This window comes from Sparus aurata, chromosome 9 (genome assembly GCF_900880675.1).
Source record: "Sparus aurata chromosome 9, fSpaAur1.1, whole genome shotgun sequence".
NCBI classification, from domain to species: domain Eukaryota; kingdom Metazoa; phylum Chordata; class Actinopteri; order Spariformes; family Sparidae; genus Sparus; species Sparus aurata.
The window spans coordinates 32,825,370-32,840,669 of NC_044195.1; the positions used below are offsets into that span (position 1 = coordinate 32,825,370).

The following is a 15,300-nucleotide window of genomic DNA, read 5'->3' on the forward strand; positions in this document are numbered from 1 at the left end:
GCAAAAGTTTGGTTTGTCAGTTGAGGCTCAAAACATTGCCCTAAATGTACAGACATTTGTTTTTAACTTTCTATTGCAGCATTAGTGGTAAAGATTTGTGAAAAGTTAAAGCTGAAATACATGACATTTTGTGTTTTATGTGTTAGCAGTACAGCATCTTGTCCTCTATTGATAATTTCATTTTCAAATACTTTTTTTTGCAGCATCCGTTATCTCTACATCTGTGCAGAAGGAACCAACGCTGTTATGGCGGATCATGGTAGAACAGTTCAGGTAAATAACAGTTTGAATAATCTGCAGAGCACAAATCATCAAACCTTTTTTTCTGAAGTTAGTACCTCCTATTAAACAAAACACTCTCACTCCCAACTTATCAAATATAGCAGCTTGGTCAGTGGCTTTGAAATTCCCATGAAGTGTAAATCGATGTTGAAGTGTTTTAATCATGCATGTGTTGCTCTATGTATCACCTATGTGCCAGTATCAGGCCAAACAATGGTAAAAGTCCTCACACTGGCCTTCATCTTCTCAGAAGCTGGGTAGTTCTGTTCCGGTCTGGCCATGTTTATTAGGAGTCCCACATAAAGTTAGACTTTTAACGTAAAGCTTGCTGGCAATAGTTTTACATATGCACCATATTTTATCTCGGATATTGCTACAATAAAAGTCCCAATTGAAATAATAATAAAATGGAACTCAGCATCAAAACGGACAAAAAATCCTCTAGTCACCATTTCCAACCATCTCCGCACTCTGGCCATATCTCAAACAAGCTAAGTGGCTCTCTGTCTAGAATGACTGGCTTGGATAGATTCCGTTTTAACTCTTGTAGATGATCCTGCCGTTCAAGAAACGCGCTATGTTGAAACTATAGAATCACTATTTAGTTCATTTGAATTTTGTAGACAAGTGTATCAGGATGATGTGATAGGGTTGTAACAAACTCAGGATTGTATCAGTCCACTTGGATTTACTTTTCGATACAAACATTTATCTATTCTACTTTTTTCAGTTCAGCATCACACTAAATTTCAACCAGCCCCTCAGTATGCTTAATTGCAGCCTCAGACCTGCTTTTTATTGCCTTTCTTCATCTGCTTTGATATGAAAACATTTGATTTTCACACAGAGAGACTTTGAGGACTCTATCTAAGGCTTAGCACTGTCACGGCCAGCGCCGACACTGTGTAGGAGCAAATGCACTTGCGCCCATCTATGTGCCCTGGGGTGTGTTGGTCTTAAAGTTGGGTGTGGTCAAGTATACTGATGGCGGATTGCCATCTTGTGGCAGCAGAAAGTGACAGCGCCAACAAAAATCTGGTCTTAAGTAAAAGGTGCAGTCTGTTTCCTATGTAAGGAGTGCATTAGATGCCCCTACACGGGCAGGTTCATACCAACAGAAATGAATCAGAACTTAGCTTACAGGACTGAATCTAAAGCACCATCAGCTGTACCGTCAGCTGCATCTGCTGAGTCTATGTGGAAGCATGCAGCCGGTGAGAGGTTTCACACTCGGGAGTCCATCTAGAGGTATTTGGCAAGACAAACAAATTAGGGTTGAGGCACCTGTCCATTTTAATAGAGGACACTCTATTGTGTGTCTCTATAGTGTGTCCTTTTAATAGAGGACAAACATATCCACAACACTGTAGCCCACTGTAAATCAGCCACTGAACCATAAAACTTCTGAAGGAACTTCATACATAATACAGGCTATAATGTCATATTTCCAAAGTTGCAAATAGCTGACGTTAGCTTTGGTGAAGCTAAATCATAGGTTCATGTCAACCTGTTGGTTTTTGTTTCAAGAGTCAATGTATGAGTAATTAATTCCTAAGAAATTCCCTTTTAAAAGTTGAACCATATACCACCACATACATCAACAAAGTCAGCTAGCACGTTAATTGCTTAACACAGAAGTCAATGGAGGTGTGTTAGCTCATGATGGTGTGACCGAAGCTTAATTAGTGAACGCTACACCTTCATTTGAAGCATATGACAATTCAAGTAGAATTGCCAGGACATGCCCCAGGAAACACTGCAGGTCTGTACGGCCACTGACCATGCTACTGTATTTGACATGTTGGGAGAGAGAATAGGCTGGTATTAAACCATTTTGAAGTTGTTGTGCATTACCACATATAATATTTCAACACTTAATATGATCAACAAAGTGTGCAGCAATTTGAGTTAAAAATGAGGAAATAATAATAGCACTCTTTTATTTTTAGAGTCTGGACGAGGATCCATCAACTGGCATCATGCATTGGTTGAAACACCTAATAATAAAGATTGTGGCTATAAGGAATTCCCTTGGACCAGCCAAACTCATCAGTCAGGTGAGAGGGAAATCAATGAAAGAGGGACCAGTAAGTTCCAGAAAACAGCCTGGAAGACCATGCAAGCCTTATCCATTTGGTAAATATCACCCTACAAATAGATATATCGAGAACTATTATTTAGATATCATAGCATCTGATGCCTCAGACTTCATTGAACCCTGCCATGAATATAAGGCTTTCATCGATACACCAGATAAAAAAAAACCAAACACATTCATTCATGAGGTAATTCGCTTTGCAGCTGCCTGCATGAACAGCCGTACCAATGGCACCATATATTTTGGAATTGGGGACGAGACAGACAATTATGGTCAGGTGTTGGGGGTGGTTGTTGAGGACAGAGAGGCTTATGGTAAAGACCTAAAATCTGCCATTGATCGTTGTTTTGAATATAAACACAAGCATAATGCTCAAATTTGCATCAAAACTCCTCGATTTGTCGGTGTTCTCAATAAGAATATGACATCATCTGACAAATGTGTGATAGAAGTGGACATAGTTCCTTACTCAGCAATCTGTGGAGAAAATATCTTCCACACTTTTGATGTGGACATAAAAAAGGCCGAGCGAGAAAAAGAAGGACCAGTCAACCCTAAAAGAAAACCACAGAAACAATTATTTGTCCGAGATGGAGGCAGCAGCAGTGATTTATTCGCAGAAAAAAAGGAATACAACCAGTTTGTACAACCAGATCATATAAAAAAGTTAACCCAACTTCGTAAACAATCTGAAGAGAAGCAATTCAAGGTGATAAAAAGCAGTACTCAAGGCTTAAGATTAAGTCAGGAGGAGGATCCATCACCTGGCATCATGGATTGGTTCCAACACCCAAAAATAAAGACTGTGGAAATACTGAATTACCTTAGGCCAGCAAAACTCAACATTCAGGCAAGAGGGATATCAACGAAAGAAGAACCAGTAAGTTCCAGAAAACAGCCTGTAAGACCATGCAAGCCTTATCCATTTGGAAAATATCAATCTACAAATAGATACATCGAGAACAATATTCTTGATATCATAGAATCTGGTGCCTTAGACTTCATTGAACCCTGCCATGAATACAAAGCTTTCATCTTTACACCAGATGATAAAAAAATCTATAAATTTATTTATGAGGTAATCCGCTTTGCAGCTGCCTGCATAAACAGCCGTACCAACGGCACCATACATTTTGGAATTGGGGACAAGCCCCATGGTGAAGTGTTGGGTGTGGTTGTTGAGGACAGAGAGGCTTATGGTACAGAACTCAAATATGCCATTGATCGTTGTTTTCACTATGAACACAAGCAGATTGCTCAAAATTGCATCAAACCTCCTCGATTTGTTAGTGTTCTCAATACGAATGATACAACATCTGACAAATGTGTGATAGAAGTGGACATAGTTCCTGACTCAACCATCTGTGGAGAAAATATCTTCCACACTTACAACATGAACACAAAAGAACTCGAGAGAGAAAGAGAGGGTACAATCAACCCTGAAATAGAGCCACAATTCTTTGTCCGAGATGGAGGCAGCAGCAGGGATCTCCTCGCACTAACCAAAGGTGCCAAACCTAAGATGGAATACTGCCAGTTTGTTGATCGTATACCACAATTAACCCAACTTCGAAAACAATCTGAAGAGAAGCACCTCAAGGTAATAAAAGGCAATACTCAAGGCTGGGAACTAAGTAAGATGATAACTGGTGGTTCCCTCTCATTAGATAAGTCACACTTTGAGCGGTATGTGATTGTAACTAACAAATCACATCCAGATCAGTTTAAATCACTGGAATTTCTTGGCGAACTCAACCCAACAGCTGTTTTAGACTTTGATCCAGAATCAGCTAAACATGGATTACAGCATTACTTTAAACAGCAGAGTAGACTGAGTGTCCATTTACCAGCAAATTATAAAATCACAGAAGGAGTTGAGGACATTGCAAACAAGTTAGAATTAACTTGTAATACCAGCTGGGTATTCTGCAACGGAGGTATTGAGGATGAGGTACCGTCAGAAACAGACGAGTGGTTGATGGACAAGGGAGCCTCCATCCGAGATGTGATTTCATTCTTGTGTCGGAAAGATGTGCTTCCAAACAAGAGATTCCTTGTCATCTTCTTACTTTTGTCAACAGTGAGTGACGAGATGGACCCTCTTGTTGAGACATTCAGTACATTCTTTCAGGAGCTCAAAGGCACAGAGCAAATTCTGTGTGTATGTGACAAGGAGAATGCATTTATCTCCTGGAGAGACCTAATCGATGCTCGGTGCGGAATCGACATTTCTTCCAGATGCATATATGAGCTCAGTCTTGGTGAAGTAAATGGCACTATTCTTAGTCTATTTTCAAAACATCGTTTATCTAAGAATTTCCTAACCTGTGGTGCATCAGTGGAGCAAAAGCCTGAACACCTCGCTGCGTGAACCAACAAGAAAAACTTGACTTTAACACAGTCATGCAAGATTTGTGTTACCAGATCAAACTCATGTATGTAACTGTATGGTTTCTCAGGAACACTTTCCGTTGTGCTTTCCTCAGAGACTGCAATGCTGACTTCACTGAAGTAGCTGAGCAAGTAGTCACACTTTTAATGTATGGCCATGAGGAGCAAGTACCACGGGTCCCTGTTTTGCTGATAAAAGTCAATAAAATGTATTAACAATGTTGATATTGTTGTTCTGTTGTTCTATTGATGTTTTTTTCCCATGTTAAAAGGGATTTTGGGGGGGGATTGTTCACTTTACAGATTGTACAGTCCACTGATGCATTTTGATTGTGATTCTGGGCTTCATAAATAACATTTCATTTTATTTTTTTACTTGCATCATACACTGGAGGGCACCAAAGGCTAAGAAATTATTAAAAAAACAAAAACCTTGGGGATGTGTTCTACTGATTGCCCATAATTAGTTTAATAGATACAATACATAGTTATACTTGTGCTGCAGTTTCCAAGTCCTAAAAACAAGATGATAAAAGCTGGTTTCATTTAAGAAAAATCTTGTTAAAGCAAACCTAAAGTCTCTTTAGCTTTCCTGCCACAGGACACCTATTGTATGAATTAAATCACTGCAAATAACAAAACAGGAGTTTTAACACTAATTATGGGCAATCAGTAATTATGTAATTATGGGCAATCAGTAGAACACATCCCCAAGGTTTTTGTTTTTTTAATCATTTCTTAGCCTTTCGTGCCCTTTAGTGTATGATGCAAGTAAAAAAATAAAATGAAATGTTATTTATGAAGCCCAGAATCACAATCAAAATGCATCAGTGGACTGTACAATGGAACCCTTTCAGTCAGCGTTCAGAGCCTGTCACTCCACCGAAACCGCCCTTACTAAAGTGGTAAATGACATTCTACTTACCTTAGACTCTAACTCGACCTCAGTGCTCATGTTACTGGATCTCAGCGCTGCATTTGATACTATAGATCAGGGGTTCTCAACCTTTTGCAAGCTGGGCCCCCCCCAAAGCTGGTTCATTGCAGTTGGGCCCCCCCTCCACACACACACACACACACACACACACACACAGGGCCCATGAAGGAAGAAGAAAAATCTAAACAAAAACAGCTGTCCAGAATTGCCACAGGCCCTGTTTTCGTGAATGAAATATCTGGGGGCGGGTCGGTAAGGTGACGCTGAGTGGCCTTGATGCCTGTCAGTCATGATGAGTCGCGTCTCTTCACCTCTCTGCTGTGTCTGCAGCTGAGCACTGTGCTGCATGTCTCTCTCCCCAGCCAGGAGAGTTATTATACCGTAAAATACCAAATAATAGTCAGGGCATTTATTTGTTTCAATCACTGAACAGACCAGGCATTTATTTGGGACAGGCATTTAATTCCTTCCTCTCACAAATCCGGAATGAAAATGTCACAAACTTCGCTAGCTTCTCGGTGAATTCTCTGGCATCCTTCTGCAAGTGAAGTTGTTGCAGCGGAGGAAACGATTCAGCCAACCCGCACTCGCTGCAAACTCCTCATCTCTGCTGTCACTCAAGTGGCGCACATTTATTTTGCCCTGATCATTTTGCGGGACACTCTCTCGTGGCGTGCCCGTTTGCTGATAACTCATCCCCGCATGTTTATCTCAGGCTCCTCGCTAGCCTTCCTCCTCCCTCCAGCAGGCAGCCTGGCCCTGCTGCTGTCCTCCTCGGACAGACGCTGAAGCTCAGTTTGATTTTTTCGCCAATCTCTCACTCTCTTGGGGTCGACAGAGAAACGTCTAGCGGCACTCCCGAGTTTTCCTCTGCATATTTTACGACAGAAAGTTTGAATTTCAAGTCGTACTTTTTATTTTTTGCTGCACCGGAGCCATGGCGATCATCAATGTGATACTGACTGACAGGAAGCAAGCACAATATGTGAAGAAGGCGAAGAAGAAAAACGTGCAGTGTCAGTGGTCACGTCTTCTTTCTTGATTTAAAAAAAATAAATGAATTAGACCCGGCATTTATTTGGTTATTTATCAAAATATACATCTGCACTCTGCGTTTAAAGGGACCCTGTGGTTAATTGAAACCCGGCTATTATTTGGTAATATAAGGTACATTCACACCCCGCTCTGTAAGCCTGGGCTGGGACGGCGGCGGCCATGCGCAGCCTGGACGCGGAGTGCTGTGTGTCTCCTCTCTGCTCTGACTGCAGGCTGGACTGCTGCACGAGGTACTGAGAGACTGACCGCCTGTGAGTGCTTTTGGACGGGGGAGGGACTCACGGCAGCACCCGCTGCTCGTCGAGCACAGTCACTGCAGAGTGATACGTGCTTTCAGGTCAGAGTCTCCAAACACCACAAAAGTTTCCAGTAACACCAGTAAAAGATAGATTTGTCGGTAGACGCTTTTGACATAAAAATCGCCATAAGGATGATTTGTTTGTGTGTTTAATAGTCCAACCACTTGCATGTCGACATGGGGGGAATTTTCGTGATTTTTTTTTTCCTCCCATCCTGTAACCTACTCGCGCCCCCCCCTGGAGAGTGTCCGCGCCCCCCCAGGGGGGCGGGCCCCACCGGTTAAGAACCACTGCTATAGATCATATGTGTCAAACTCAAGGCCCGCGGGCCAAATCCGGCCCGCCACGTCATTTTATGTGGCCCGCGAGAGCTTAAAAGGTATACAATTGTCTTAAAATAAAAGTCTACACTGCTTTACAGTGTACAGTGACCATAAACTACATCTCCCACAATGCATGTCGATGACCCGATAACCCGACGTGCATTGTGTGACCCGCGAAAAGACCGCATCCTGCCGCGAGATCCCAGTGTTTCCATATCAGCGTTTGACTAAAGCGGATTTCTAAGAAGTGATGGAGAAGTTGTCCACAAATTAAAAGGCAGACTGCAGCTGCAGCAGAATGTGTTCACCAAAGCTACCGCTAAAAGTGATGCAGCAGTGAAAGCTAGCTTTATTGTGGCTGAAGAAATCACCCGAGCGTCCAAGTGTTTTTCGGAGGGCGCATTTGTGAAGCGGTGCAAGCTAAAGGTGTGTGAGCAGGTGTGTGAGCAGGTGTGCCCCGACCAGAATCAGACTTTTAACAATATCAGTTTGTCAAGAAACACCATCGCAGACCGAGTTAAGGAACTAGCAGACAATCTGACAACACAGCTGGCCGAAGAGTCACGCAGTTACCTGCTTTTTCGCGGACAACATGGATAAAGCGCATCTGTCCACTTTCATAAGAGGCGTAAAGGCAGACTTCACCGTCAGCGACGAGCTCTTGGATGTAGCTGCCATGCATGGGATGACGACAACGGGCAGGAACATTTTTGATGCGGTGGAAAGGTCCGTGAGTAAAACTAAATTACCGTGGGACAAGTTGATGGGTTAACTACCGATGGTGCATCTGCAATGTGTGGAGGAAAAACGGGCTTGGTTGGATTAGTGAAGTCATCACACAAGAAGTCCGACATGGTCACAGCTTTCCAGCGAAAACTACACCTGTGGAGGTCCCAGCTGGAACAGGACAATGTTGCCCACTTTCCTGTCTGTCAAAGCATCTCAGCCTCAGTTCCTGGTGCTTTTTCATGTGCTCTGTTAATGCCACATATTCAGTGTGTTTACAGGTGTATGTGTTCAAATATTTACTGTAATCAAAACCATCTCTCATTACCTCTGCAAGGCTCTCTGCTTTTTGTTTTTCTAAAATGCCACACACGTGAGACGTGTTTTAGCAGCTCAGAATTATTTGTGTGCCATAGTTCTGCCCAACTCAATAGTGACAAAAACATTTTGAACAAAGTTGATGTAATAACTTGTGTGTGATCATATTTGGCTTATCTTAGTTATTAATTTGAAAAGTTTGATCTGTGATTGATGGAGTAATGGTGGGTTTCTTAACCTGATAAATTAAAGGGACCAGTTATAATTACAGAGCAATGTGCTTAAATATATTTTTACATTTATGTAAATGCTTGTTCAATATTTGTACAGTTGAATAAATAATAATTAAATGCAGAGACACTTATTTGTTACAATATTTTACGGAGTAGTTACATTCATACAGTCTTACAGTTACAACCGGCCCTTTAAGGGCAAGCATAATGTTGATGTGGCCCGGGCTGAAAATGAGTTTGACACCCCTGCTATAGATCATGGCATACTGTCAGACAGACTTGAAAGTCAATTTGGCATCTCTGGCCTGGCCCTAGCCTGGCTAAAATCGTACCTGTCCGAAAGAACACAATGTGTTTCCTACAATGGTACGTCATCAATTTTTACTGCTGTGAAGTATGGAGTTCCCCAGGGCTCTGTCTTGGGCCCTTTGCTCTTCTCTTTATATATTTCACCTCTCTGCCAAATTATTCGGAGCTATGGAATACATTTCCACTGCTATGCAGACGACACTCAGCTGTATGTGCCCTTAAAAGCTGATGACAAATCGCAAATCACGAAGCTAGAGGCCTGCCTATATGCAGTGAAGAAGTGGATGGCAGAAAACTTCCTGCTCCTAAATTTGGAAAAAACTGAGATGCTGGTCATCGCCCCCGCCAGACAGAGACACCATGTTGACCAGGTGACCGTAACTCTCGACAACTGTGTTATTTCTCAAAGCTCAACCGTCAAGAATCTTGGTGTTACTTTTGATTCTACACTCTCCTTTGATCAGCACATCAAAGAAATTACCAAGATCGCCTTCTACCACCTGCGCAATATAGCTAAAACTGGTCCTTCCTGTCCACCGCGGATGCAGAGATCCTGATTCATGCCTTTGTTTCGTCTAGGCTTGATTACTGCAATGCCTTATTTTCAGGTCTTCCACGCGAGAGCACCAAAAGTCTTCAAATGGTTCAGAATGCTGCAGCCAGAGTCTTAACACGTACAAGAAAATTTGATCATATTACACCAATCTTAGCATCTCTGCACTGGCTCTCAGTGCATCTAAGATCAGACTTTAAGGTGCTGCTGATGACATACAAAACTGTACACGGCCTTGCCCCGTTGTACATGTCAGATCTCATTAAACCATATATTCCAACTCGGGCATTACGCTCTCAAAATTCAGGGCTCCTGATGGTTCCCAGGATCAAAAAGAAGTCAGCTGGCTGCAGGGCTTTTTCCTATCGGGCTCCTTTCCTCTGGAATAACCTCCCAGCTGACATCAGACAATCTGGCTCTGTTGACGCCTTTAAATCTAAACTCAAAACTCACTTCTTCGATTTAGCCTTTAATTAGCCCTGATATCAACTGTAAGCTTCTTCAGTGGGTCGGTGTCAGTCTCAATGAGTTCCTATACTACTAGAGTTACACTGTGCTGCCGACGAGAAACAATCTGTTTATTCTGATAAATACTGCATTTCTCTAACCTTTGTTTTTGTTTTCTGTTCCCACAAGCTGCAAGCTGTGTCACTCTCTATAGCTTTCTCCTCCCCTCCTCTTCTCTCTCCTCCTTCTCTTTCTCCTCCTCCCCTCTTTCTTTCAGGCTCCCTTCTGATGGACCACGGCCCCCTGGGACCATCTACCATTTCCGGGCTCCTGCTGCCTTGAAATACTGACTGATTGGATCGTCACACCCCGGGCTCTGCTGGATCATTGCTCTCCTCTGCTTCACTATCTCCTCATATCTTTATTTCTGTAAATCTTGATGCCTCTCTCTGTCTATTACTAATTATGTTGTGTGGCCTGCCCTCTTCCAGGTCAACATGGTGGACAGGAGGTCGTCTGGCTCGGGCTCCACTTGGTGATGCCTCGTCCTGCTCGGTCGTCTCCTGGTTCCACTAACATTGCATAACTTGTATCAGATCTTCTGTTGATGTACCTTGTAAACTGTGAATTGTTGCTCTTTTCTGTACACGCAACATCTATTGCATGTCTGTCCGTCCTGGAAGAGGGATCCCTCCTCTGTGGCTCTTCCTGAGGTTTCTTCCATTGTTTTTTTTACCCTGTTAAAAGGTTTTTTTTTCCATCAACATGTGAAGTTTTTCCTCACTCGAATCGAGGGTCTAAGGACAGAGGATGTTGTTCACTGTACAGATTGTAAAGCCCACTGAGGCAATGTGATTGTGATTTTGGGCTATATAAATAAAATTGATTTGATTTGATTTTGATTTGAACACAACAGGTATAAATATATGGCACATGATCATGATATGAGTATTACGATTTGATGTGCTGCTGAGCAAAAGGTTTGTTCAGGCCTAAGGCTGAGATGCAAAAAGAAGTTCAGACGGGGTGAAAATACATCTTTGATGCAACCTAGTGGCAGGTGATAGAAAGCCACAGGGTCACCAAATAGAAGAACTCCACCTCCCTTGATGATCGACGGTGTGACTCACGTTGCCATCTGAAGTTTGAACTTTTCAAACAATTCAGTGCTTTTCCCCGTCCCTCGAGGACTTGCACACACACCATCCTGCAGGGCTGCTGGAGATGCTGTGTTACAGCGATGATTAGGGAGCTGTGTATCCTGTTTGTGGCCTGTCAGAATGCAGGTTCCCAACAGTTTGTGCCACACTGATGTTGAAGAAGCAGATGGCTCAACAAGTGACAAACATCCACAGGAGATCGTTTGTCTAGATTTGAAGAGAGATGCCACACAGATACCAAAAAGTTCATAAACATCTTTTCAGATTTAATATCTTTGTGTTTTAGTGGAATAAGATCTCATTTGATGCCATTATCTACATCACAGGACACAATATTCATGCAATGCAGATACAGTATGGTAAAATCTAGAAGCAGATAAAATTGCCTGTGATTTCACAAAGTTGCTCAAGTATATTCATGCTATTTCAAAAGTGAAGGCCTTAGTGAGCCTGATCTGGGAAGATTACAAAATTGCAGTTGTAGGAGAAGTACTCTGATCTGTTACTTTAAGCTGCACTCTGGAGTTTTGAGAAAAAAGTGGACTTGGCCAGAATATTTGAATGATCACAGCTCCCAGGTCCCTCCTTCCTCCTCTCTGCTGCACTGCAGCCCTGCCTTCAAAGACCCTCCCCACAGAGGAGCCTGCCATGCACGAGCAGGCTTGTAACCACGGTAACAAAAGATGCAAACAACTAAGTACATGTACATTTAGGGCCCTATGATTTCCGCGATCACGGAATTGCGGACAGAATCGCGGAATTGGCCGATTAAAACGTAATCTACTTTTTAACACGGAATATCGCGGAATTTGACATAATTTCACTGAAATGTTGTTCTCGTGTGGAAGAGGAACTTTTGTCTGGGGAAAACTGCACGGGGGGAACCAAATCTAGGTGGCACAACAAGTCGCCGCCGCCCCCCTCCCCACAGACTGAGCTCTCCCGTCAAAACATTGCAAGCATGGCGAAGTGGCTGCCCACGGCTCCGTCTTTGTCGGCGAAAAAGCTGAGAAACTTGACATTTACCCCTCAGTACAGAGCCGAGCAGTTCCCGAACGACTTGTATGTGTCAGGTGCACTGTTGTTTTGCAAAGAAGCAGACCTGAGAAATCATAATTAAAGGTGTAATGTGTCAGAGTTAGCCACTGTCCGATTCATATTATTTGCATATAATACCAGAGTGACTGTTAACTGCTGCCAACAGTAGCTGCTGTTAGCTAGCTAGCCCCGTTAGCCACAGCCATCTTAGCTGACTCTGCCTGGGCTGGGAGGCTTTTCTGGATCTGCCTGAGAGCTGACCATGTTTTTATTCAATGAAACCCATAAAAACACAAAATATACTACTGTATGAAGACATTATGAAGTCAAAATATTTTTGATGCACTTTACTGTACTGTACGGTACAGTATTGAGGAAATATGTTTGTCCCCTCAATTAATTTAAGGTAATTTCTATTTAATTTGTGTACATTTGAGTTATTTACATTGAAAACACACTGTTTTTAGTAGTTTAATAAGAGTAAATCAGGATTCCCAAAAATTAAAACGGAAAAAACGGAATTCCCAAAAATTAAAACGGAAAAAACGGAATTTGGGAAAAAATAAAACGGAATTTGGGAAAAAATAAAACGGATTTCATAGGGCCCTATACATTTCATGCTTGTCCTTAATATGAAATGCTGTGATGTAGTGTATTGACTTTTTCTGTTGCATATTCTACAAAGGACTATTTTCGCGATGATGTGTGACATTAAGTTAGGTAAAAGTGTGGAAAATCGCTATATTTACTGAATGATGTAAATTTGCTAATTAGGGGTTTATCACAACTACATGTGAAAGGAGCTTCACTCTGTTTTGATTGATATTGAGCCATTTCTATGAGGATGAAATATAATGTGTGGACTGAAGAAATTCAGTGGAATGGGAAAGTACACTGTGTTCATGAGACACGGGACGCAGGGGGTGACTCAGGGTGAAGAACGCACAGTTACAGGAACAGTAGATATCTTCAGACATAATGTTGCAGGTGTAATTGTATAAACCTGCAGAAAAACAAGAGAGCGTCCTTGAAGGCTAAAGATACAGAATAGGAACTGGTTAGAAGAGATAGCTCTGAAGCAAAGCGGAGCGAACCAGTTTGGGGTGAAAGCAGGACAAGCTCCAAAAGTGAGTGACGTACCCCAGAGACGAACGTAGCCAATCACAGAGAAGGAAGGAGTAAAACTATCCAATGGTAAGAGCTCAGGGGATCGCCCAAGAGGAGGAGCGCGTAGAATGAAACCCAGAGTCACAGCTGACCGAACTCAGAACACAGGGCGCTTAGCTCGAATGCATATCTTTTATGTGTGGTGTTCTCCAAAGATCTTTGTTAAATAAAGTACTGCAGCTTGTTCACAATCCAGTGTCAGACTCTTCTCTCGCATCAACCAACCTGGGGAAGTCAAGATTGGCTTCAACAAAAGTGAGGTATTTACGTACACAGGCCTTCTGTATGTTTAAACACAGACACTACGTTGAAGTTTGGAAGATTATTTTGACTGCTGTGGCTGTATGATGATTGTATTTTGCTCAAAATAAAGTATTTTGCACTGTTTTCTTTTGTATGCAGGTACAGTATATGAAAGTGCCTGTTGTAACAGTGACTATAAAAGAAATATGGCCTAATCAACAGTTTGTGTAACAGCTGTAAACATCAAGCAGCCTGTTGTTCTGTTCATCTCAGACAATCCAGCTCAGTATCTCATAAATCCAAGGTTCAGAGAGCAATAGCTCGAGGTGTGGTCTGCTATAAATCTAAATTTTCCCTTCCCTCAAGCCACTGATAAAGTTTTGCAATGAAGCACTCTCACAGAAATAGCTGAGCTCTCCCAAAGCTCTCTCTCCCTCCCACATAAACACCAGGTGGGTAGAAAAAAGCCAATTCACATAAGAATTGAGATTTTTATCTCCCACGATTCAGAATCTATTCACAAATGTTGTCATTAATTAGTAGCAGGATTTTGACAAAACGAATGAGAATGGAACCACACAAAAAAACTAACTTTCTGTAATATTGGGCGTTTGATACTTTACTGAGATCTGTTTCCGGAATATAATATTGGGTTGGTTGGCCGAAGCAAGAAAGAAGCATAAAGTATTCGGTGAATGTTACCCATTTAGTGCATTAAAGGGATAGTTTGTGTTTTTTGAAGTGGGGTCATATAAAGTACATATCTATAGTCGATCTGTTTCCTACCGTAATCACCGCTCAGCCCAGACGCTCAGCTTTGTACTGCAGTGAACGGGGTCCAGATGCAAAGCGAATTTTAAGCGCCTAAAACAAGGCTCACTTAAAGAATCTATAACAGTTCAAGTGTACGTTTGTATAGAGAAAATTCACACCACTTTATATCGCCATCAGACCACCCTTTCTTTTGGCACTACATATTCTCAACCGTAGAACCTCCGTATCCCTACGAATTAGCACAACTGGGCAACAGGTGATCTGCGAGTGGCGAAATACAGAGCGAGGCCCAGCTGCTGGACAAGCGGTTTACTTTCGATAAAAACGAAACTTAACAATTTCAGACATAGACACAGACCGTAGAATCTCCGTATCTCTACGAATTAGCGCAACTGCGTAGGGATACGGAGGTTGAGAAAATGTAGTTCCAAAAGAAAGGGCAGTGTGACAGTGATGTAAAGCGGTGTGAATTTTCTCTATACAACGTACACTTGAACTGATACAGATTTTTTTAGGTGAGCCTTGTTTTAGGTGCTTAAAATTCACTTTGCATCTGGACCCGTTCACTGCAGTACAAAGCTGAGCGTCTGGGCTGGAGCGGCTCTCTGCTTCTCCAAACTGAGGCTGTGCTGATCGGTGATTACGGTAGGAAACGGATCGACTATAGATATGTACTTTATATGATCCCACTTCAAAAAACATGAACTATCCCTTTAAAGCTGAACGCTAATTTAGTAAAGACAATTTCCTCCCAGCAGCTCAAAGGGATGTGACTGATGTACCTGGAACATTACAGACTAGTCATCATCGTTCCCTGTCATACCCACTGACTTCAGCCACAAGTCAGCGATCTCTGGTATCGTTTCTTTTAAACAAAGCAACCAAAACACACACACACACACACACACACACACACACACAGCATTGCTTAGGTTTCATTTCCTGT

At 42.3% G+C, this 15,300-nt stretch overlaps 1 protein-coding gene across 1 annotated transcript in view; it reads left to right on the plus strand.

Moving 5' to 3' along the window:
- LOC115587931 (sterile alpha motif domain-containing protein 9-like) overlaps positions 1-5,021 on the plus strand; it is a 6,599-nt gene extending 1,578 nt beyond the window's left edge. The window contains exons 2-3 of the mRNA XM_030428072.1: positions 204-273; positions 2,232-5,021. Of these exons, the coding sequence (XP_030283932.1) occupies positions 247-273; positions 2,232-4,751 (2,547 nt within the window). The 5' untranslated portion in view covers positions 204-246 and the 3' untranslated portion in view covers positions 4,752-5,021. The remainder of the gene's footprint in view (positions 1-203; positions 274-2,231) is intronic.
- Positions 5,022-15,300: the final 10,279 nt, after the last annotated feature.